The 26,541-nt window shown below is 41.3% G+C and overlaps 1 protein-coding gene across 28 annotated transcripts in view; it reads left to right on the plus strand.

The window, feature by feature from the left end:
- Positions 1 to 26,541, plus strand: part of Zbtb20 (zinc finger and BTB domain containing 20) — a 789,314-nt gene that overhangs the window by 757,309 nt on the left and 5,464 nt on the right. For all 28 annotated transcript variants that reach the window (XM_060370416.1, XM_060370411.1, XM_060370414.1 and 25 more), the window contains one exon: positions 18,728 to 20,332. In XM_060370416.1, the coding sequence (XP_060226399.1) occupies positions 18,728 to 20,332 (1,605 nt within the window). The remainder of the gene's footprint in view (positions 1 to 18,727; positions 20,333 to 26,541) is intronic.

A 26,541-nucleotide genomic window follows, 5' to 3' on the forward strand; every position in this document is an offset into this window, starting at 1 on the left:
CCAAAATGGGAAAGTGCTTAGGGTAAAATACGATCAGAAGGACTCTGCAGATACGTGTCTTCGAGGTTACAGTAGTTCAAACATGACTCTACTAATTAAAGACTTGAAAAATAGTCTAAATCCTAGGAACTTAAAGATCTTTAGACTAAAGGAAAGACTTCTCCATCCACTGCAAAGGCATTGTGACGCTTTTGTACAGTCACAGGATGAGAGTGACCTAGCTATTGTGCATTGTTGTGCACCTAACCATTGATTAAGAGCTGTGGACTGCTGTACTGGCAGCAGGGGTGGGTGGTCCTCCACAAACAAAAAGGCCGAGTAAGCAAAGCCGGTAAAGCCAAGAACGTCTCTGAAAAGCAGTGACTAGCTCAGAGAGCTTCCTTTTTCCCTGATATTATCTGTATAAATTACTGGTTATGGCAGAGAATCATGTGGATAATTTATATACCAAAATGACATGCCAGAGAATAATAATTAAGCTGAGATGTACACTAGTGAAAAAACTATCCCAGTGAAGTTTACTTTTGAGAAAGATTAGCTAATTAGCCAACTATGACATTTGAAGGCAAGTCCCTTCTACCCTTAATAGCAGCTCTGTCTCCACTTTGAGGAATTAGCAGGATAGTGAAGCAGAGATATTTTCCGGCATAAAAAGGAAAGAATTTCTTCAGAAATATAAATGAAGTGAGGAGATGGTGACAGTTGTGGAAAAGCAGAAAATCAGATCACCACGCATAGAAAGCGGCTGCGAGAGCATGTGGACCTCAGCGCCCTGGAATGACAAAGCCAGGAAATATTTGTTGGCTGTACAAGCTTTGGCTTTGATTCCTATCTGCCATCAGAGACAAGTCATACACAGCTGTGATGCAACCACAAAATATTACTAATGTCCTCAGTCCATCTCATGTGCAGTTTCTCATCCCAAGAATCCAGTGTGCCTCCATACTTTGCTTGCCTTGTCCCCGACATCCCTGTGAAGCATAAACGTCTTTACTTATAGATGAAATAACCAGTCCAGAAAGGCACAGCTCAGTTCTCTCTCTTTAAATGTGAAATGGTTAATAGTCATGTGCTGACCCAGCACATTGTGCTATTTTTCACTTTATTTTGGGTTTCTCAGACAAAGATCATATTTTATCTTTCTCATTATTATTTTTAATTAGTTTTCTGAAAAGTCAAGATAAAAAAAAAAGAACGTAACAAATATCCCATAGAGATATTTGGTGTTCTCTTTTCTTCGGAGAATAAATTAAGATCGTCTCTGCTTCTCTGAGCTGGATTTCTGCAGATAGTACAGTCCCATGCCAGTTTTCAGATGAATAAGGGCTCATTCTTATGGCTGGATCACAGCCCCTCTGAGAAGAAACAACCTTTTAAATTCCTGTCTGGACACTGAATAATTTGTTTTTTTGTTTAAAAAAAAAAAAAAACTTTCAACAGTTTGACCTGAAAACTTTTAAACATTACTAATATATATATCCTGGTTGTGAGTTTAGCAATAAATTTAGGCCCAGTATGTGAAAAGCCAAAGAGAAAACTAGTGGCTTTTATTCTCCCTGGTGACCTGCACTAAATGTTACATATTTACTTTGTAAATGAGGACACCCAGTGGCCAGCAAGTGAAAATATTCTAAACAATTCCTGACACGGTTAAGATAAATAAAAAGATGGGTTGTCAACACCCATTGATAGATAGCTTCTATCGTCTACTGCCAAGGGTATGTCAATTTCCCTGGGTCAGGCGAGAGTTGAACCGGATAGTTTTCTACCTCACTTCCCAGATCGGCTGTCTCTTCCCTTTGCATGTAAGTGTGGCTCATCTTTGGGCCCCACTAGAACTTTGGTGGCAGAAGGGCCTAGTGAACTCTTTCTTAGGACAAATGGAGTCAGAAAGATGAAACTAACTTGGCATAGAAGAGAAACAATAAACAAATGACTGTGGTTTAAAAGAAGTGAAGTAAATATATAAACCACTTGCTTTAAACCTTAGGTTCATAGTGAAGACAGAACCATGGTTATTAACTAATGAGAGGGCAAGAATATTAAAAACAAAAACCCAAGAGGAAGAGCAGGCATGAGCCATCAGGGACTAGAAGAACAGCAAGTAGGCACACCTCAGAGAAAATGAGCCCTGAGCTTCCCACTTACTGTTAACAATGTCTGTACAGAGCTATGGAGAACGGAGCAATGAGGTACTCAGAGAAGACCACTGCTTCTGAGGAAATGTATGGGACAGTGTTAAGGATCTAGTTAACAATATTGTAGTTGTGATTGTAGTTGTGATTGTAATTGTAGTTACAATAGGTAAGGTAGATTTGCCTTATGGCAGTAAGACAGGCACAAATGGAAATGAAGGAGGCATTAATTTACTGTTATTTTAATTATATAGTACATGTTCAAATGTATTCCTCAACATTTAAGTATGTGAACCATTTCCTTGTTTTTCTCAAGAAGATTAAACCTAAGACTCCTGTGACCAATTTATACAGAAGTCTAATGAAGTCTCAAGACTCCTACCCTTTCCAGATGTGTACAAGACATGGGAAAGCCAGGGCAAGGGTCAGATCCTGAGAGTTTATGGTGAGCTATGAACATTGGCATTGATGGACTTTCCATGAAAATACAGTTGAGTCTGGAGAGCATAACTCAGTGGTTCTTAGATAACCTAGCATGCCGTAGACCCCATCCCCCAAAGTGAATGATCAAGGCAATGGATGTAGAATTTGTCAAATGATCAGAATCAATACAAAGATTCTCTTCAGGGGAATACTGTGAGAATCAAATCAAACCAAGGTGACAAAGTGAGACGAGATTGTATAGCTAAAAGTTCACAGAGCCCAATCCTTTTACTCTACTCTGTAAATAATATTGTAAATAGTATATAACAGGGTATGGAGCTATAATAAAGCTAAAGTAGAGTACTCCTTGTGAGCATAACTGTGACGTGTGCTCTCTGCTCCACTCGCTTTCCAATGCTTCCTGAGGCTTTTGAGCTCTGTCAACTCTTCAGTGCTGGCTCAGCAGCATCTTCATTTTAGTACAAGAAAAGGACTTACATGTTCGTCTTAATTTTATTTTATAGTTTTACATTTGAAGATAATTTTTTTCACTACATATACAATCTAATCTGTTCATTAGATTATGTTGCTGAATAAAATATGAGCATTTAAATGCAAGTATATAATGTACGTGAAGGTGATTCTGTAATAAGTCATCACAAATGGGCATCTGAGTTCCAGTACTTACTGTCTTAAGGTTGCCTACATAAATCACCCCTGAGCTGCCTATTAATCTAGCAAAGAATTAGGGTGAAAGGCCTGTACTGTGCAGGGCTACAAAGCATAGCAAGTCCAGTCTCCAGCTTCCAGAGATGAAGATCTAGTCTTCTGCCCACAGTGCTGCACTTGCATTCTCATGGTTGTGTTGGAGGTGGAGGTGACGTGTTCAGGTGACACAACAGAGCACATATGAGCATGACACTCTGCTCCAGAAACACTCCCAACAAAGCTACAGCAGAGCTAGGAAGAAAGTTTAGTCAGTGTCTTGGAGGCTGCATGGTAATTTCAGTAGGAAAGCTTATTTACCCGACACTATGGGATCTTATTTCTCACTCAGTGAAATCTAGATAAAAGGGTTTCCTAACTCACAAATTAATTTCTGTAAGTCTTACCCGTTGACATTTTCTGAAAGAATGGTATTCTAGAGAGTTGGGCTGTTTCATTACAATCATTGAAGTGAGATTTTTTTTTCCAGTAAATTAAAAGTGCCTGTTGATGTGGAGATGAAAAGGAAAACAAATGAGTAAGAAGGTGCTAGCTTTTATACAAACATATTTTAAAATTTGAATTTCTTTCTCAGAAAAGGAAAAGCGTTAACTTCCTAACTATGATGACTGTATAGGTCCCTCTTTAAGGCCTATCCAAACCCAAGCTCAGACTGGAGAACTGTGAATTTAAGTACATTCTTCTGTTCAGCTTTGTATCCCACCCTCAGATACAGCATCTCTTTATTTTTGTTCTCCTGATTTGGTGAACAATGGAAAAGGTTACAATAGGGCAGCAGCTGAATTTGTAAGGAAAGAGCTTTAGGGGGGAATGCAATTCCTAAAAGGCTCTTCAAAGGTTTATAAATGTGAGAGGATTTAGAGACGTCAACCTCAGATTCCATTGAGTTTTCTCCTTAGGGCCAGCAGGCATTCCCTCCTCAAGAAGCCATTTCAAGTCTGGAAAGAGGGCATAGATGTTTTTCAGAATGTCTGGAATTCTCTGTCTGTGCTTTTATTCTGGGAGTTAAAATGTAAGCTTTCATAAACACACGGCAAGACAGTTAGTATCATCTTTTATTCCATTGGAACCAAAACTCAAAGCATGTATATCCATCCTGCTTATTTTAGTAGATAATTCTAACGGTTACCTTGACTCAGAGTGAAGGACTGCCTAGAAACCCACCAAAAAAAAATGTTTTAAGTATAGTAATGAGTGTATTTCCCGAGGAGCTCAGCATATGAGTTGGAGTGGACCAGTTGGGGACAATTCTTCCCCAATGAGAGTAGGTCTTCTCAGATTGCTTGAGGGTCTGGAGAGAACAAATACAGAAGGCAAATAGGTATTGGCATCTCCACCTGAGAGCTAGGGAGGGTTATCTTCTGCTTTTGTCATCTGAACTATAGTCTTTCTAGTATTTGGATTCCAGGACTTATACCAGTAGTACACACACACACACACACACACACACACACACACACACACTCGTGTGCACTCTTCCATGTGCTTTCCCTAAACCTGAGAGTTACACCATGAGTTTCCCTGATTCTGAGGCCTTCAGATTCATACCAAGCCATTCCAGTGTCTTCAGCAGAGGACCTCTCAACTGCCCTAATTGCATAAGTCAATTCCCTTAATAAATGCCCTCTCTTATGTCTGTATGCATATCTTATTGATTCTCTCCCTCTAGATCACTTCAAATAAGAAGACAACATTACCAAGAATGCTGCACAGTACATAGATGTCTGACAGGACAATAGACTATTCTAGACATGTTCAATATACAACTGTGACTCCAAATTCCATTTCATATGTTTTGTATTGTAGGATATAAAATTAACTTATCTATGAGATGCTAGGTTGATATCCAAGATAGCCACAGGCTCCCGTAATTATTTGTCCCACTATTTTCTGATTGTGTGTATGTGTATATTTATAAACAGAAAATTATTTTGCAGCTTCTTCCTGCTCTTCCTCCTCCACCACCACTTCCCATTCTGAGTGGAGAACTATATTCTCCCATTCCAGACTCTCTCAGCCTTTGAAGTGATTCCTTGGCACTCCAGATTGATCTTAGTGGTTCTTTTTTGATCACTATTGCAACCAACAAATGAAAGCATTAGTGTTTTTCTTGATGCTGTAAGCTGCAAAGTGAAATGTGGTGACACCACACCTGGCTTCATTTCTTTCACCTATTTAACAATGGACAAAATGGCCTTCCTTCATCTTACAGGTGTGGTTAGGACCATCAAAAAAAAAAAAACTTAGGATTACAGTTAGACATAAAGCATTCCTCTGACACCTGAGAAATGGCTCAGCTCCTATTGGTGTTCGTGTACAGACCTGACAACCTAAATTCCATCCTCTCTCCCATAAGGTAGCAGGAAAGAACTGATGCCCAAGAGTTGTCCTCTTATCTCCACACATGCTCCGTGGCACAACTGCCTATACATAGAAACACACCTGGCACCCACAGATAGAAATATAGACAGATGAGAACAAAAATGTTAATGTGTTTGAGTTATATAAGAAGGGAACCAAGGAACAACAAGGCATACCTAGAGTTAGCTTTTGTCTTTCAACATAAGATCAACTCCCATTTTTAACTTCTCATTTTCTGCAGATAAATGTTGGGTTTCTTGGTTAGCCATTTGGACCATTTTTCATTTTCCCTTTATCTCCCTTTTCTCTTTTGTGTATACTTACCCACCCCCTAAAACAGGGTTTCTCTGTATAGCCCTGGCTCTCCTGGAACTAGCTCTATAGATCAGGCTTGCCTCAAACTCAGAGAGATCCACCTGCTTCTGCTTTTGCCTCCTGAGTACTGGGATTAAAGGTGTGCGCCATCACTGTCTGGCTTGTTTACACTTCTTTTTCAATCTGAAGATTTGTCCTTTCAGCTCTTGTAGAAGTAGGCTCAGCTGACTGCCATGACAGTGTCAGCTGGGTCTCTTGCAGCTTCCTCCTGTTCTTCCTCCTTCCACTTCCCACTCTGAGTAGAGAACTACATTCTACCATTCCAGGCTCAGGAACCCATCTAGGCTGTCCTTCTTCTTGGATATTTAACAGCAGGACTACCTGAAGGCAGTGGCCCACTGAGAGCTTTCACAAAGCCATGCTGCCTGCCTGCTGAAGACTGAGATCATCAGTATGGGCCCATTAAACAATGATGCTACATTTCATGTTGCAGCTTAGAGAGGTAGGAAAAGCACTGTCTGCTTTGTTGGCTGCAACATGCATCAAAAGAGAGTCAACATGCATGAAGTGGTGATGCCCAAGGAAGGACTGTGATGGCATCGGGAGCTTGGAATGGTAGACTGGATTTGCCTACTTTTTCCATACTAGGAGAGCCAGAGGTAGGCCTTTCACTAACCAGTGCTTCAAAAGAATGACTTGTAAGTGGCAACCCAGGGTCTCTGAGAAGCTCTGTAATGATGCTTTGCTATAGATCTATCTGCCTTTAGAATGAGAATGCCTGTCACTCAAGTGCAAAACTTAGACACTGTGAGAACTGGATCTGGGAAAACAAGCAGCAGCACTCCACTGCCAGTTGCAAAGTGGGAAATTACAGGAGTATATAGACAGATAAGGTAGCAAGCAGCATAGTATAAATTACGTGGATCCATGACCTTAGTTACTTAATTCCAGAGTTCAGTGAAGGACAATAGGAAGCCTACTGAATCTTTCTGTGACCAATATAAGCAGAAAAGTTTTAGAGACCATGAAGAAAATCCAAATTCAAGTCCTACCAACAGAATCACAGCTCCCAATCTATTTCCAGAATTGAGGTGAATGAATACAAGGCCATCACTTGAGGAAATAATCCATTCACTATCTAAAATACGTTCTGTTCATCTTTTTCTTCATCCTTCTCCAAAATGACTGGCAGCCCTTTACCAGGGAAACTATGCATGGGGGAAAAGAAATAATCATACTTTACAGGGACAAGTAGAAATGTACTCTATAACAACAATTCCAGGAGTAGGGGCTTACAATGATCAGGTGATTAATGGGGTTTATGGCTCTAGTCTGATTCATGACAGGTTCTCAGATCTGTCATACATATCTTCCTCAAGCTCTGGAATGCATAATTATGACAGGGATACTTACACCTGGCCAAATGCGAGGGTCAGAGCTGCCTTTTTTTTTTTTTTTAAGGAAAATGGTAAACAAAATTAGTATGTCCCCAGAGTACTTATAAAGATTAAAGCCACCTTCCAGGACTTGAGAGATGCCAACATGGTGATTCTCACTTCATCTCTATTCAGCTTTTGTATTTGGCCTGTGCAAAAGACAGATGGATCCTGGAGAATGTTAATAGATTATTAAAAGTTTAGCCAAGTGATGAAATCAGTTGATTAATTTGTAAGATGTAGCTTTATTGTTTGAGCTAATCACCACATGCCCCGTACTTGGTAAACAGCATTTGATCTGGCAAGTGCCCCTTTCTCCATACTTGTCCATAAGAACCATCAGGAACATCTTGCTTTCTACAGACTAAGCCAGCAATGTATCTGAATTGCAGTTCCTACCTCAAGAGAGCAATAGCTTCTTAGACCAACATTACAGCTTAATTTCTAAGGATCCTGATCACATTTCCTTTCAAAGCTATAGCACTGCTCCTTTACCTAGATGGCATTATGCTGCTTGCACACGGTGAATGTATAGTACCAAATACTGGGAGCATATTAATAAACAAATTATTGTCAAAGGGTGGAAAGTAAAATTCAGTGCCTTCACCCTCAGAGAAATTTCTAGGGCTCTTATTGTGTGGGATATATGAAGATCCCTTCTAAGGTAAACAGTAAGATGCTGCAACTGGTATTTCCTATAACCAAAAAGAAAAAGGGAAATGGCACCATGTCTGTATAGATTTTGCCTAGTAAAAGCACTAAAAGCACAAGTAAGTCACATGAAAAAGAAACCTAAATACTCATGGCTCCTCTTCCTGCTCCTCTTCCTCATCTTCCCAGCCTCCATCTCTGATTCATCAAGAATATCCTCTCTTTGGGTCCCTGAAAACTCAGTCTAAACCTGAGAGTCACAACATAGTTTTCATGGAGGCTCAGGTTTTCAGACTCAGACTGAGCTGTGTCACCACCATCCCAGTGTCCCCAGCCTGAGATGACCTGTCACATAGCGTCTCAACTTCCATAATAGCATGAGCCAGTTTCCTTAGTAAATCTCCTTTTGTCTATATTAATATCCTACTGATTCTGCATCTCTAGAAAGCCCTGACATACACACAAATGATGTGGTAATACTAAAACTAAGTTTTTAGTTCATGTTTAGAATTGGTTCCATAAGTTGCTGAATAATTACTTATAGGCAGATGTTTGATTATACTCTGATATAACCTAAAAGGATTTAGGTTGATTTTAAAAAAAATCAGCAATTATTAAGACATATATATTTTATATAGCTGCAAACAAGAAATCAGAGTTGAGGTAAAATAAGTTATTAATAAAGTAAGTCTAGGTGAAGTTTTATATAGCAAAGCACATGTTTAAGTCTGCTCAATTCCTATGTCATCTTAGTTTTGACTCCTTTCCAAGCAGAGCCAAGGCAGGAACATGATCAACTTTTATACCAGCAGATTTCAGCAGATCAAAGCAGAACGCTATTGCCAGAACCTAGAGATCCAAGTTGATTGGTTAATATGTTTCAAATATCGAAAGTCTCTTTGGACAAATATATTCTTTGCTTTAGCTTTCAGCTCATGTACTCTAGGGTATTCTCAGTAAATGTTTCACTAATGAACTAGTGAAAATCCAAGCAACCCCCCACAGCAGCTTTAACCAGAAGTCAGTTATATTTCCTTATAATTTTAGCATGTAACCAGCAAAGCTTCATTCCCTCTTGGGATCACAGCAGACTTGGTCTGAAGTAGGCAAGCCGGAGACCTAAGCTAAGTGAGAGGGTCTGTTGTAACATAAATATTGCATGTATTCAACAGGTGTGGTACAAAGAAGTGGACTGCAGAAAGGGCAGGGGAGAGAGAGGAGTTATAGTCTTAGTGAGTCATGAGCGAGACAGTATGGGAGAGCAAAATGGGGAGGGAGACAGAGGGATAGGCAGTAAATGCAAGAGAAGAGAGAGAGAGAAGAGATGGGGGGTCTTTTATTTTAGGATGCTGGCGGTGTCAACAGGAGATGCCATCACAGGTTGCTAAACAACCAAGGAGCTGCCTATATGCTATCATACCTCCCTTTTTGTCTGTGTAAAAAATGAGGAACTAGGAGGGGTGGCAAGTTGGGAATAAAGACATTGGACTACTTTTCATGCAAAACAAGTTAAAGTATATAAATGCAGGTTCAATGGAAGCAGCTCTTGACTGCCATGCAAGGGGTTAAGACAGACAGAGAGAGAGAAAGCAGGAGCACCAAAATGTCCAGATAATATAGTGAAGGGGAAGCCCCTGCCCTGGAAAGTTCATGCCCTGCAGTAGATAGGAACCATGGAATGCTGGGAAAACCTGGAGCTGTTTGTCCATGGTATGAAGCACACAATTCCAGCCTTTGGTTGATAATAAATGGATAAAGGGTGAAGAAATCAATCATCTTTGGTTACTTTCTGCTGACCTCGGGGTGATAGGGCGGCCAAAAGTCTGAAATGCTGGCCAAGTTTGGAAAGAGCAGGTGATCTGTGAGAACATCTATAGCTGGAGAGAAAGTGCAGGTCCAGCTTGAAACAGTCTGTGAGGTTAGACTGGAGCACCTGTGTGTAGCTGCTTCAGTGCTGTTGCAGATGTGGGAAGCCTGGACCTGGCAGTACACTAGAGCATATAGATGGACAGAAGACAAAGTTAAGTATGTTAGGGATAAAAATCTTTTTCATTGTACGTTTGAAATTTTTTGGGAGAGTAAGCAGAAAGGGAAAGTTTGGAGTGTAGAAGAAAAAGAGCTTGAATATAGGGAAACTCCTTCCATTTATCCAGTCTCTGGCAGTAATTAAAAAGGTTCCATTTTGGAGCTGTCGTCTAAGGGATATTGTAGCTAAGTCTGGTTGCAGAGGCATGTAAACTTAGAAGCACTTGAAGTGGGCTCTAGGCATAAGGATCTCCAGAAGGCACCCCAGAGGGGAGCCTAGAGGGAATGGCACATGGACCATTCCCATGGGTAGAATGGAGTCAGTGACCTGTCAAGCAAGAGCAAAGTTTTACTTGAAGAAATTGGTATAATCTGTTCCAGCAGCTCATCAGCACTGGTTAGAGACTTAGGACTTAGCCCAGGCAGTCAGGTTTACCTGGTACTAAGATTTTCAGCAGCAGACGAAACCCATGCTGGAGAGGATCTCACCCAAGGGAAAGTATGCCAACAAAAGGTCCTAATTGAAGGTCAGCAAAAGGACCAACATAGTCATAAAGACCGTGATTGGGGTACCTCCACGCCCCAGTGAACCAGAGAGTTGCTGGCAGTCTCGCAGACAAAGAAAAGCATTTACACTGACCAGGAAGGGGAACTTATCGATTAGCTGGTGTTAGGTGCAGAGATGTAGTAATTGAGTAACCCAAGAGCAGACCAGGAACAGGGTCTCAGTGGTGTGATTTCAACCCATGAGTTGGGAGCACATTTGAAACTTCGGACCCATGATTTTAGTAGTTGGGGAGGGGAGCCCCAAAACCAGAGAAAGGGTGAGGAATCCCATCCTCTGGAGTAGGCAATAGGCTGGAAACTTAGGTTGTTGATTGGTAGTACTTATCTGGATTCCATTTGACCTGAGAGGTGGACTTCCTGTAGCTTATAAGAATTCTTTTTTTTTTTAATAAATATTTCACAATATTTATTTATTACTTATACAGTGTTCTGCCTACATGTGTGCCTTCACACCAGAAAAGGGTACTAGATATCACTATAGATGGTCATTAGCCACCATGTGGTTGCTGGTAATTGAACTCAGGACTTTTGGAAGAACAGCCAGTGCTCTTACCCTCTGAGCCATCTCTCCAGCCCCCATATGAATTCTTTTTAAGTTTGCAAAGAAGGTAAGTTTTAAACACATTAGCAACACCATTGTAATCTGCAGTGACACACACATTGTAGAAAAAGGCTGTGGACATGCACCTTTGTGATAACAGCATAAACCCTCTCTTAAGGTGAGCTCTGGAAAGACAGACGCCTTCTGTGAAGTAGAAGTGGCAAAAGCTCACTTGATCTTGATTTTTAGCATGAATACACATCATAAAAGAGGGGATTTTCCCCTTTCTCAAAAAGACTACATCTATATTAATTTAGCACAGTGAGAAATAACTTTTCAATCTATACTTCAAAGACAAACCAAAGCAAATTTAAAATATTGAGCTTGGAGCTATGATAGTGGATTGTATAGTGAAATGTTTTCATTCTAGTGATCAATGTCAAAGCTCCGTGCAGTCTTAATACAATAGAAGCATAGTAGCAAGAAGAAATCTAAAGCATTTTTTGTCTATTTATCTATTTTGGATACCTTCAATCATCTTTTTAGACCCTCTAACCTTCATAGCTTCCATTTACTAACCTTAAAACACCTTAGAGCCTCAAATACTTTCTTAGAAGCTTTCCTTCGTAACTTTCATTATGAAAAGCTTTAAAAATCTTTTCAGACCCTCAAACATTTTCTTAGATCCTCATACAAACTTCTGTCTCCTTAGGCCTTGTATCCAATTATTTGCCATGAAACATGGGTGAAATTTCTGGAAGCAGTCACTGTCCTTTAGCTAAGGAAATGGTAAAAGGTTACATCTGAGATGTGCTTTTTGAGTCTGCTAACAAGGTAGACTATATCTAGACCTGACATTAGCAGTTTTAGGAGTGAGGCTTAAGGCCTGGTCTCCTGCTCATGAAGAGGACTGAGAAGGCCTCTGAAGCCTGTTTATCTTTAACATGAAGTATGTGAGTAGGGCAAACCTGTCTGCCTCTCTAAATAACAGACCTCGTATTTGGTAGTTTTAACTAGCTCATGAGTTGACTAATGAACTAACATAGTGGATTACCTTGGGATAAGGAGCTAATTGCCTGTTCTCTAGTGGTCAAGCTACTATTAGCTTATCTGTCAACATAATCAGAGACTTGAGAAGGATAAATTGGAATCTAAATGAATCTATGTACCTCTCAAAATGACAGAGATGACTAATCAGTCCATAGTCCACTACCTAGACAGTTGTCCCAGGTCTCTATGGAAACATGGGCAGACAGTCTACTTGTCAGGTGTGAAAGATAAGGGTTTTTTTCCCCCCTGTGGAGGAAGAGTATGGGAGAGATTGACCTCACCTCCTTCTCTGCAATGTGAGACAATAACATTCTGGGTATCCAGTTTGTCCACAGTTCAAGCTGGGCCCTAGTGAAGTGTGAGGTGTTGGGGGCAGTCTTGCCCAGTGGTTAGCATACCATAATCTAGGGTTGAAGTCATGGGTTGTTGTGCCCAAATCTTCTCAGAGACCACCTTGGGAGTTACTGTTAGGATTTGGGACTCTGTCTGTCATAATATCATTATACACGTTAAAATGCCATATTCAGCAGGTCTCTGACAAGTTTAAAGGCTAGCATGTTTGAGTTAAACAATTTCTGTTTGTATTTAGTTATCTGCTCTAAACTGTACCTTGTAAACATAAAACAGAATGCTATGATCTGTGATTATATCATATTCTGTAGGTAAGTATTTGAGTACCACATCTATCTTAAATAGACTAAATACTAAGTAAAGCTTAATCCTGCATTAAAAGGTCTGAAGTTTATAAAAGTCTGAGTCTATGTTATAGATTAACAATATTACCATATTCAGAAAACAAGACTGAACATATTTCTAATGCAGTGATTTTTAACTTTTTTGAGAGTGAAAGTAGGGCATAAGAACCAAGTTTTAACATTGTAAACAAATTAGTATCTCTAAAATTAATATATCCCAATGTAAAAGTATTTTTGTAATTATATTACATGGTTTAGTTATTGACCCTTAATTATATATATATGACTGGTGAATAATAACCTATTTCTAGAGTCAGTGATACACAAGAATAGTATAAAACAATTTTAAAATTACATTTGAATCTATTCTACCAATCCATTGGCCAGGAAGCCTAGTGGTAAACCCAGATCACAGGCAGCTGACTACAGGAGAAACAACATTCATTTATTCATTCATCCAAGAACCAGTAAAGACATAGGTAGTTAGATACATATTTTATATTAGTTTGTTTTTATGAATAGACCTTTATAACCTTGAAATTTCAGTATTACATAAAGAATATTTTGAAGCAGGGTGGAATCATATATACAGCATGTTGTAAAAATATAACTTTGAATTTATATAAAAATCCATACCAATTTCAAATGAGACTTGTTGCTTTCTTAGTCTAAAAGGAGATAAAATAATAAAGAGTTAGTTATGATTAAAAAGTTTTAAAATTGTTTCATATCATATGGTTATCTTAAAATGGTGGTATTTAAAAACATCTGTGTTTTTATAGATGCTACAAAAATGTATGTAAATATATGTAGTCTAAACAGGAGTTTGAACTTTGATTTTAAACATTATACCCAATAAGCAAATTATAAATCCTTAGATAAGGGCAATCAAACCTCGGCTTTTATAACCAGGATGGCGGCCAATCGTGTGCCTGTCTTTGATTGCCCTTAGTAAAGATGGTGATGAAGCCATGGCTCCACTTTCTTTATCCCAAAATCAACATAGCGGCCCACGTTGTGTTGTGCACATGTGGAGCAGCGTGAGGGGACCCAGGGTTACTCAACCCAGGCGGGGAGGGAGGGTCACTCATCGCAGGCCCCTGGCAGCAACAAAGGTGATGATGTCACAGGTTGCTAATCAATCTAGAAGCAGGCTGCCTCTATGTTAACAGGGAGAGACCAATAGGAAAAGCTTCCTAGGATTGTTTCTTCCAGTGGACCTAAGAACTCCAACAGTGATGTACATCTAGCCTCAGCCTTCAGACAAACTGAAAAGGACATTAGACAAAGAGAAAAAGAAATTAGAAGTGAACATTTGTCTAGAGTTGGGGGTTGGCATTAGCATCATAGAACAAGTGTTTTCCTAGCTCCCAGTTTTGCTTCTCTGTTGCCCATACATAAAAGTTGGTAAAACTTAATAAGAACAGAAATGAAGGAATGGAAGAGAGGAGAAAAGAAGGGGAGAGGGGAGGAGAGAAGGAAGTAGAAGGGAAGAGATGGAAGAGGAGTGGAGAAGAGAGAAAAGGTTAGAATAGAGGAGAGGAGAAGGAGGGCCAGAGAAAAGAAAAAAGCAGAGGGGAAGGAGGAAGAAGGGAAGAAGAGGGAAGGGCAAAAGAAGAAAGGGGATATTAGAGAACTTTCAACTAACCCTTATTTCAAACTTAATTTTGTTTAGTGAATTAGAAATGTATATTGGATTTGTTTTATCCTTATATTATAATGTCTCATTTTAACATTCAAAAAATATTCAAAGATATCACATCCCATAATTCTTCCATTAATTTCTATTAACTGTCAAAAGAAATGTTCCCTGCTAAAAACCAAAATCAAATCAAGCTTTCCTAAATAATTGCTTTCAACAGTTGGATACAACATTGCCAACTTCATTTCCAAGCAACATTAGCACTTCCTTACTCACATTTCTCTTTCCTTTGACTCTTACATTTTTACTGTTAACTATCCTTTTCTAAAAAACAATTTTTTATTCACGATTGTTTATCTTATGGTATAAAACATTATCAACTCTGGGCAGGGGAGAATGACTCAGTGGATAAAGCAGTTGCCACACAAATTGAGTACCTTGGAGCAATTTTCCAGAACCCGTGCAAAGCCTCATACAGTCAGTAAGAACAATGTCCCTGAGACACGAGTGAAGTGAGCAGAGTTTAATGCTGGGCTGTGGAGGCCTGACCACCTCTGCCTGTACCTAATTCATGTCCTGAGTAACTGACCTCCTTTGAGCCCTACGTTTGATTTAGCCCTATTTTTTGACCAAAAGTGATCAAAGTTCACACTGGTTTTAATCTGAGAACTGGTATTTCCTTATTCTTACAGGCTTGCCTTCCCATCCCTTCCCCCTGCTCAGGCCCCTCCACTGCACCTTAGCCTCACACTCCTCTATTTTATAAATCCTTTTGCTCTCCTGCCTGAGAAAAAACTGGATTTCACACCTAATTAAAAAATATTGTATTGCCTGCTGTTCCCTTTCTTGTCCATTTTCTCTTATTCTCAGGAAGCTTTTCATTCTCATGCTAAGTTGTATCCCTGGACCCCTGCAGTTTACAGGGACAGGCAGGGGCAAAGTTCCTATAAAACTGAGCACCAGACCCTCTACTACCCACTTCTGTGGGCAGATTTCCCCTTGGGGACTCCGCCCTGCTTCAGCCCCTTGCATTTGTGCTCTCACAGAACAGTCACTTGGAATAATTACATCCTCACTGTCTGTAGGACAGATCCTTGAATGTTCCCAGTGAGTGTCATCTTTTACTCTGGTGGAAAGCCAGGTGGGCAGGTTATTCTTTTAAGCTAATATGAAGAGATCTATTTTTAATAACAGTTTTCTCTTTGCCATCAGTTTTATTGTCGTGCCACTGTGGGTTTTCTTAAGGCAATGTGGCATTTTCAAATACACAAAAATCTATTTAAAGTTGTATAGTTTTTGAAGAGTTGGGGTTTCCAAGGGAGGTAGGTTGGTTGGTTTGGGGGGAGGGGTGTTTAGAGGTTTTCTGTGTGTGTGTGTGTGTGTGTGTGTGTGGTTTTTTTTTTTCTTGGTTATTTTGAATAGCCCAAATGCCTATTCAGTGCCAGTCTAGGAAAGAATGGAGTTAGCATTTTCACACCATTCCTTCCTATACAGTCCTTGAATACCATCTAATCAAGATTTGTTTTCAATGGGGGACAAATCTACAGTAGGCTATTTCAAATTTATTCCATTGGAATCTATACATTAATGCCCATTGGATGAAAAGGACGTGTTCACAAAAGCCTGGACTTTGCCTTACTGTGGCAGAAACTTTCCCACTGTATTTGTGTTAAAAATAAAAGCAAGCCTGGGAAAGGAATTGCCCCAGCATTGTGTGCTGGAGGAATGAGGCATGCCTGAATGGAGAGGCAAAGTTTCTCCATCACATCTGTACCACTATCAGCAAAAGAGAAGCAAGCCTTTCATGGCAGCTCACTGCAGTGGGGGGCCAAGTTTACTCAAGGAGATGTGTAGAGTCTTGTCCATAAAAATCCAGATGGCTAATAAGGTCAACTGTACCTGTGCATGGGTTTACATGTGCCTCTCTGTTTTTTAGTGAAGTTGGTAAAAATAATATTATACTCCTGTAGGCTATTTAGCAAATAACCTGCTTGTTTAGATTGGCTAAATATTCATTCCAGTTTGGTCAAACAAGCAGATTTTTCTCATGAAGTTGTGTTTGTGTGTATGTGTGTGAATATGTAAGATAAAATAGGTTTACAATGCCCTTGTTCTCTCATTTCTTAAGCAATATCTACCATAGCTTTTAGTGTCTCTCTCTCTCTCTCTCTCTCTTTTTTTATGAAAATGAGGATGGTCCTAGATCCTTGGTAATTAAAGTATCATTTCTCAGAGCATCAAAAAGGATGGGTTCTAATCCCAAATCTGCTAGTTACTTGCTTGCTATATGGAATTTTGATCAAATCAGGTAGAAATGTATAGAACCATTAAGAGAGCCTGGCTAAATTAGCCTGACCGACTCCATGACAGGCTTCATTTTCTTGCTAGACAGAACAGGCCTAAGAGTTACAGGAAAAAATACAGAAAAAGGGCAACCAATCAGAAACAGCCAATACATCTGGCCTGGGGAAGATAAGGTTGCTTAACTACCAGTTTTGAAAAGCCCCGTAAGTCCTGACCAGAGTCCATGGGCACCAGCCAATCCCAAATGAGGTTATGTAGCCACAGTAAGAATTCCCCTTTCTAGCTTTAAGAGGGGCCTTCAGGCTTCCTTCTTGCTCTTAGTTACTGCCATGTTGTGCAGGAGGTGGCCCCAGTGTGCTGGACTTCTGCAGAATAAATGCTCTTTGTTGCTTGCATGCTACTCCAGTCTGGGGTCATTCTTTCAGCATCTTTTGGACCCTAACACCATAACTTTTTCTTACCTCAAGTGGAAATAACAATAATGTCCTGAAAATATATAGGATTGCTGCAAAAACAAACAAGGTCTTATATAGGAGAAAATTTCTTACTATATAAAAATGCTACAGGGATATTAACCTGAATATTGATTGTGAAGGAGCTGTTGCTTAGAATCCACTAAAAGAAGCCAACTGTATCATCTGACCTCTGCAGTGCAGACCATGTGACTGGCAGGCACTATGATCAAATATGCACTGAAGATATATCTCTACCTGTGTAGAAAGAGAAGAGTGATAATAAGCCACCAGCCTAGAGATGATTTTTCTGCCATCTGTTTACAGCCAATTAACTGTGCTGTTACTCTTTGCTTCAATAAAAGGGAAACTTCCGTGACAGTGAAATCATATTTAGAAAGTAATGCATTTCAGTTTCAAGACAAGTTGTTTTATTTCTCATAAATAAAAAAAAAATATCTATTGCACACTCTCACATGCATATGTATGTGTTTAAGTTAGATTCCAAAGGCTGGAGGCAGTCTTTTTAAATTTTAGCTTGAGAGCTGATGGTTGCAACAGCTGTATGGACTGCTAATGTCAACTCTCATATAGCGAAAAAGCATGTGATGTCATGGAATTTTCAAGAGATCAATCCAGAGCCACACCACCTGGATTCATATACCAGTTCTCCCACCAGTTACCAGCACAGCTTTGAGCACATTGCATAAATTCTCTGGTCTTAATTCCCCTGTGTACAAATGGGAATAATAATAATACAACCTGTTCCCCATGGTTGCTCTGAGGATTAAATAGAGTAATGTGTTTAGAATAGTTTGGACAGTGCTTGACAGATAAGGCATGAAGAAAAGTTTGCCCTTTAAGCATACATAGAACATAGAACTAAGTAAGAGGTTGAAATATATATGACCTATTGACCCAGTTCCTGGACATCCAGTCTTCATTTAGGGGTTGATTTTTAAACTATAGATACAATTGCTGCCTACTGATAAAATAAGAAATGTCAGTAACTTGAGGAGGGGGAATTAAAATTTCCCAGAGGACTTGGGATCAGCCCTGTCCCCTGAGCTCCTATGCCCCTTCACCCATTCAGTTCTTCATGCAACAGTTACAGGAGTGACAGGCAACAGCCCATCTAATCATCCTTTCAGAAGACAACATGGCCTGACTTTCTTGCGGATCAATATGAATGTGATATCCAAAAGAGTTGGGACACTATGTGCAGAGGTGGGGAGAAATTCAAGGCTTTGGTTGCCTAGCCCGTGTGCGAAGCCTGCGCAGCTTTCTGCCCTGGGTTCGTATCTGCAAAGAGGGCAGATTTTACTCCCCTGAGACCCGGGGTGGAAATGCCATCAGCTCTGTCTGACTGTGTGTCTGTCCTGTGTTTGCCTCACTGCGCTGCAGGTGACGTCAGTTGCAAGGGGATGACCGAGCGCATTCACAGCATCAACCTTCACAACTTCAGCAATTCCGTGCTCGAGACCCTCAACGAGCAGCGCAACCGTGGCCACTTCTGTGACGTGACGGTTCGCATCCACGGGAGCATGCTGCGCGCGCACCGCTGCGTGCTGGCAGCCGGCAGCCCCTTCTTCCAAGACAAGCTGCTGCTGGGCTACAGTGACATCGAAATCCCGTCGGTGGTGTCTGTACAGTCGGTGCAGAAGCTCATTGACTTTATGTACAGCGGTGTGCTGCGAGTCTCCCAGTCAGAAGCTCTGCAGATCCTCACAGCCGCCAGCATCCTGCAAATCAAGACAGTCATAGACGAGTGCACACGCATCGTGTCACAAAACGTGGGCGATGTGTTCCCGGGCATCCAGGATTCTGGCCAGGACACACCAAGAGGCACACCAGAGTCAGGCACATCTGGCCAGAGCAGTGACACAGAATCAGGCTACCTGCAGAGCCATCCTCAACACAGCGTGGACCGAATCTACTCGGCGCTCTACGCCTGCTCCATGCAGAATGGCAGCGGCGAGCGCTCCTTCTACAGCGGTGCAGTGGTCAGCCACCACGAAACTGCGCTTGGCCTGCCCCGTGACCACCACATGGAAGACCCCAGCTGGATCACGCGCATCCACGAGCGCTCCCAGCAGATGGAACGCTACCTGTCCACCACCCCCGAGACCACTCACTGCCGCAAGCAGCCCCGGCCCGTGCGCATCCAGACCCTGGTGGGTAACATCCACATCAAGCAGGAGATGGAGGACGACTATGACTACTACGGGCAGCAGAGGGTGCAGATCCTCGAGCGCAATGAATCCGAGGAGTGCACTGAAGACACTGACCAGGCGGAGGGCACAGAGAGCGAGCCCAAAGGCGAGAGCTTTGACTCTGGGGTCAGCTCCTCCATTGGCACCGAACCTGACTCGGTGGAGCAGCAGTTTGGGGCAGGAGCCACAAGGGACAGTCAGGCAGAACCCGCCCAGCCTGAGCAGGCAGCAGAAGCCCCACCTGAGGGCAGTGCCCAGCCAACCCAACTAGAAACAGGTGCCTCCTCTCCCGAGAGAAGCAACGAGGTAGAGATGGACAACACAGTCATCACTGTCAGCAGCAGCTCTGATAAGGGTGTCCTACAACAGCCTTCAGTCAACACATCCATTGGGCAACCATTGCCAAGTACCCAGCTCTATTTACGCCAGACAGAAACCCTCACCAGCAACCTGAGGATGCCTCTGACCTTGACCAGCAACACACAGGTCATTGGCACAGCTGGCAACACCTACCTGCCAGCCCTCTTCACTACCCAGCCCGCGGGCAGTGGCCCCAAGCCTTTTCTCTTCAGCCTGCCACAGCCCCTGACAGGCCAGCAGACCCAGTTTGTGACAGTGTCCCAGCCTGGCCTGTCCACCTTTACTGCACAGCTGCCAGCGCCACAGCCCCTGGCATCATCGGCAGGCCACAGCACAGCCAGTGGGCAAGGCGAAAAGAAGCCTTATGAGTGCACTCTCTGCAACAAGACTTTCACAGCCAAACAGAACTACGTGAAGCACATGTTCGTCCATACAGGTGAGTGCCACTTCTCGGAAGGCTTGACAGCAGGGTCTAGAGGGCCGCGGGAGCAGCAGAGCAGGGCCACAGGCAGAAGGGAAGGGTTGGAGTCATCTTTCGGATTTCAAAGAAACCCTGTCATAGGCCCCTTCTAGAAGTCCAGCGGTTCCCACCATAGGAATGAAGTGCTACCAAATCACAAAGACCCTTGATGGAAAAGGGATGGCCTGGGAGTGTGCAGCCTACACAAGAGAAGAATTCGTGTCTCATATTCAAGTATCTTGAGTTTGGAAGTGACACAGCGTAGTTTTAAAGCTTGCTCTTTGGAGGCAGACTTTGGGCCTGTAATTCGAGCCCAGCTACTTGCTATCAAATTGTACCACATTGAAAGAAATCGCCTAAATTCCTTAGACTTTGACTTCCTTCTCTAGAGGGAGTGGGGGGCGAGAGAGGTGGGGGAATTGTAGTGATGTACCTTCCTGTGCTGCTTCTGAGAATTATATTGATTAACATATATGACTTAAAGGTGTCCCTAGCATAGTAAGTATTACAGAAGCCGTAGCTATTATTAGTATTATTAAGATGGCTGGGAGGAGGAGACTTTAAGTTTATTCTATCCAAAGAAATTAGAATTTGGCCAGTGAAAGCTCTACAGAGAGTCTTTCAACTAAATAAAAGAAAAAGTTGAAGAGCCCAAGCTGCTCTGAGCTTTTTTCTTCTCCAAAGGAAGTGGGCTCCTGTAACCAGAGGTCTTTAAAGAGAGAGTGGATAGTTTCGTGAAGATACTCGTGGAGGACTTGGGAAAGATAGTGATTGCCTGGACTCTACTACTCCAGAGATAAAGATCTCCAGACCCATGAGTCTGCCCTTTCCTTAGCTCCATAATGGACACAAATAGACGTGCCTCCATATAAGACAGTGGTTCTCAACCTGTGGATCATCATCCCACTTGGTTAGTCTAAGGATCTTTTCACAGGGGCCACTTAAAACACAGAGATTTACATTGCAATCCATAAGAGTACCAAATTATGGCTATGAAGTAGCAACAGAAATAATTTTATGGTTGGGGGTCATCACAACATGAGGAACTGTTACATTAATGGGTTGCAGCCTTAGGAAGGTTGAGAACCACTGGTGTAAGAGACCGTCTGTATCGTTATGGTTTCACAGAGGTTCTCTTAGAACTTAGGTCACTGATGTAACAACACATAGGAAGTTCTTACAAGAGTCACTCTCCTAGCAAAGTTTTTAGTTTAGAATAAAATAATTTGTCAGGAAATGCACATTCGAGTCCTAATATAGGAAAACAAATCACTCCCCAGAGCAGCCTTACTTCTCACTCCAGGCTAGTGTGAATCTAAGAAATAGAACCTAAAGCACGTATGTTTAAACTGAGGACTAGAAGAAAAGGGAAGTAGTTGATACATAAAAACACTCCATATGTAGATCAACTGAAACAGCACACTGCCTACGCTGATCTTTGCCTTTCTGTAGTTCAGTCTAAGTCAGGACACGTTGTTCAATCAGTATGTGGCTTTATGTTGATCACTTGTACTTAAATCTTAGTTTCCATACCTCCAAAAAAGCACAGAGCCTCACTGCTGAATTTAGGAAGAAAATTAGGGAGTGATAAGTCTCTGTGTTTACTTAGGGCAAAGGTGAATGCAGCAATAATCAAAAATGAATCAAGTGAGTTAATCAAACAGTATTTTCTGTTACAAAGTATTATACTACAAATATGCTGTCAAGTAGTGTTCCCCTTTCTTCAGAAAACAGCTGATTCAACAGCCATGCAATTAAGGACTAGCAGAAGTTGAGGAAGCCATTTATGAAATATCTCTTTAGCCAAAGCTGACTTAGCCAATCTCGGATCCATATACGTATCTTTCCTCTTTAGTGAGTGTCTTCTGTAGTCCTGACAGATAGAAAGTACATATGTCCTGTTAGGTTGTATATTAAAACAGGGTCTTAAATTTGCAATATAAAACTCTCCTTCTATCCAAAATTGTCTTTTCAGTGTGAAAATGCATTTCTCCAGTAGATTCACCAAGGACTCCTGTAGTTAATCCATGGAAGTGCCTTTGCCTGTGACAAAAATAGCACACCTATATAGCAAAAGGCTATAGGTAACGTGAGCTGTGCTTCCAAGTGTGGTCTGCACAATGCAGTGAGTGATTATGGTCCTAGGAAATTCTGAAGCTGCTTAACTGTATATAACACAGGTACATCTGGAAACAATCTTGTGCATGTGCCAGCCAGGCATTTAGTTCTTCAAAACCAACTCTTTGCCCTTTCATTTTCTAGAGTTATTTGGCACTAGCAATATGGAAAGTCCATCTCTATTCCAGTATTGAAAATGGAAGCAAAAGAATTAGAGAAAAAAGAAACCTAGCACAAGCTGTCCTTCATGGGACAAAGCAGAGTTCTTCCTCACTTCTCCAATCAAGAGACAAAACAGGTCAAAACAAAGGAGTGGTAGGGATTAGAAGCCAGAGATGGAGAACGTTAGAAGGATAAGCCTTGGTGTTGCCATGGATACCGAGGCAACAACTTAACAAGGTGTCATATAATTTATCTGGAAACTCCAGGTGGAACTTTCTTTTAAGATCCAAACTTAGGGCGTTTCACTTTAAAAAAAAAATCTATAAATGAATATGGGCTAGCATATGTAGTTGCTTAGCGAATGTTTGTTGAGTGAGTATGTAAATGAATGTTCAAAAATGTGGACATGCTTTCCAGGAGAACTTAATTCAAGGAACTTATACATAAATGCATTCTTTTCACTGCACGACTTTTAGATTTCTTTCTTTAAAAAAAAATAGCTTTAGAATATATTGTGCAGTATCTATATTCCCACTTGTGGCTTTTCACCAAAAAATTCTAGTTCTTTGGCTTTTTTCTGAATCATATTATCAACAGCCCATCCGTTGGTGATGTTTTTCAGCCCATTGATATCCTCAGCATGGAAGATAATTCTGCTCGTTTCTTTGGAAGCTCAGTGTCTTCAGCCATGAATTCAATGTGGAAAGAGTAGCTATGGCATGTCAGTGTTAGCAGTAGGGTGCTAAGAGAGATGCAAGACAGTGGTGTGACCATCCGCTAAGGAGTTAAACTGTGAAGACTGTCAAGGTGGTGGATCATGTTCAGAGGAGGAAAGCTTCAGTTTTACCACTTTGTGACTAGGTGACTTTAAGTTCTAGGTTGAACCAGAATCACAGTTTTAGAATCGTAATAATAGGTTACTCTGAGGATTAAGTAATGGAAACAAAAGCATTTGACTATAAGTGTTATAACATTATCACAAACACTTAGGAATATATATTACAGAAACACCATGCATTTTCCAGCACGATCAATGAACCATGCATGGTGGCAGGGGGAGTTAGCAGGGTTTGGGAGCTTACCTGACTCTCAGCTATTATTCATTTGTTGGGATCTTGAGGGTGTCAACATAAAAGTAACTGGAGATACAATTTTCTGCAGTGTTAACATCCATCCCCCACATAATACTGTAAGACGTCAGATAACGCAGACAAAGTTCCCTGGATATTTAAAATCCTGCTTACCACAAAAATACCTGAGTTGTCAAAGAAGCCACAGAAACTTGTTAACATATATGTTGCCAGTTGACAATTCCTCCTAGACAGTCAGCAGGGACTAGGCAGAAAGGCCAGTAGGGTGTCATACCATCTACATCTTAATGCTATGTGCCCTCTCCACCAGACTCCTCTGGATCGAGAGTAACTGTGCAGCCAAAGAAGTCACCATGTTATTGGGTTTGGCCACATTCCCACTCTTAGGACCAAGCCTTTTCCTGTTTTCTGGTCCAGTTTTCATTTTCTCTATTCAGTGGACCTGTACTTCCCAGGACACCTTTATTTCCTCTTCCTCTGACTTCCTTGCTGCTTTATACCTTACCAAGCATCCTGTTTTGGTTTTCTGAACTCCCAACCTCTCCCACCACGCTCAACCCAAAGAGGGTAGGCTTTATCCTACAGCTGAAGATGGAGAGACACAGGTAAAAATAAAGCTGAAAATTACATTTATATTTACAGCCCAGGAAATAACCTGACCAGATTAAGAAACAATCAGTAGGATAAGTGAGTTCTTGCTGAGCCCCTAGTACTAAGATCACAATACAGAAATGGGATGCTTGGCCTATTAGGATAGGTGGCTTTCATTGGCATAGTGTGACCCTCTATACCCACTAACTAATCACTATCTTTATCACTCTCCTTGTCTGTCATAATACTAAATGTGAGAGCCAATCCTTGAGGGGTTAAAGAACAGGCATTAAAAAACTGGGAAAAATATAAACTTTTACCACTCCATCTTTGGAAAGGCAATATAGGCTCTCCCCTCATTCTTCACCTGCTGGTTGGCTCTTCAGCCTCCGGTGCTCAGTTGTTGCCTGGTAGGAAATACCCTGCCTGTGCTCTGAGTGAATGTTTTGTTCCTGGTACCACTCCTTTCACTAGCATGCATAAGATGGACAACATGTTTCACTTTTCATTACTAGCATCAGTAAAATAGCCTGCTGTAGGGATCATCTGAAACTTAATTTTCTTTGTTTTGTTTTGGCTTCTGTTTAATTTAGGCTGATGCAGTGTAGTGCCTTCTCAGTTGGTTTACTTTATCCTCAGTCCCTGAAGGCCAGATGGAACAGTTTAGCTTTCCTTAAAATGACCTGTATTCCACACTAAGTGCCTTATCATTAATTGTCATTCAAGTTCACACACACGCATTTTCTGAACCATTGCTGAGGTATAGATGAGGAAAACAAGGCTTAGAAAGCTTAGATAAGATGTACAAAATACTCAGCCAAGAAATGGAACTCATATAGGACTCCTCCCCCAGACTGGATCCCTTTAAAGTGAAGGGGCTCTTTTACCCACCACCCTTCCTATTATGGCTCACATTGCCGCTTTGCATTTTGTGACCCTTCGTGCTGCTGAGTGTTATTGTTTAAAATCCTTTCATGTAAGAAGAGCGAGTGTGGGCAGATGACTGACATGAAAGTACACCCAGGTCACACAGGAAGTCCCTGAAACCTCAGCTCCATCATCTCTGCTGTGCAGTAGTTATGGAGAGCACCTTTCTCTGAGCAGCTCCCCAATGCTTTGCGCACACTTCCCTCATTAGCTAACACTCCATTTTCCTGTAGCACGGCACACAGCCGGATACTCTGTCCTCTTTAGAAATGTGGGGCTGCCAAAGCATTGAGTGATTATGCAAGTTGCCCTCAGGTCATTTGCTGACAAGGGCAGTACTAGAGACCTCAGGGGTCGTGGACCACCCTGAGATGAAGACCAGTCACACCACAGAGCCAAAGCACGTGCTCTGTCCAATTTATCACTCACAGAAGGCAAAACAAATCCAGAGAGATGAAGACACTTAAAAAGCCCAGGGTCACACAAATAATTACTGACATAACCATACTACATGCATACAAACAACGAACATATATATGCAGTGGAGGAAAGATGACAACTGTGAAGAATCAATTTGTAGTTGGATTAGAAGGGTGTGAAAGTAAAGAGCCTTGATTGGTGACCTTGCCTAGGGGAGAAGCACAGTCAGAAGGGGAGAGTTTCAAACATCAAGAGCCTTTTAACAGAGTTTCACCTTCCTAACCAGCTTGGTACGCATAAGGTACGCTTCTCGTTAAAGGTGACAGGTGGACATATTTTAAGAGCTAGTTGGCCAGCCTCTCATAGCCACTAGAAATTGTACTGAAAGCGCAAGGATAGCAAAGACCAGCTCAGTTGCAAGCAAGTTTACAGCTGACAGAAATGCCTCAACTAAAAATAACATACATGATTGTCTCTAAGGGAATCTCTCATCAACAAAAACTTAACCAATACGTAAACACTATGCATAGGCTGAGCTCTTTAGCAAAATGGGATTATTGGCAATAGGCCTTCCCCACATTCTCCTATTTCAATCCAAAAATTAAATCATTCTCTTTTAACCCTAAGATCCTATACATCATACTTTGCCATTAGAGTGCATTAATTCAAGCTCCCTTATGTTAGCAATACCAAGAAAGTTGTCTAATGAGAGAAAATTCCACAAATGAAAGTTCAGTATGAAGCACTCACTCCTGAACCTGGCATAATAAACACCCAGTGCATATTTATTGCTAGTGCTACCGTGACACATAAGCCTCGTTTAGAATGGAAAAATGAGAACAGTCAAGGCCCTTATTTCAATGGGAGTTGCCTCAA

This window comes from Meriones unguiculatus, chromosome 17, assembly GCF_030254825.1.
Source record: "Meriones unguiculatus strain TT.TT164.6M chromosome 17, Bangor_MerUng_6.1, whole genome shotgun sequence".
Taxonomy (NCBI): domain Eukaryota; kingdom Metazoa; phylum Chordata; class Mammalia; order Rodentia; family Muridae; genus Meriones; species Meriones unguiculatus.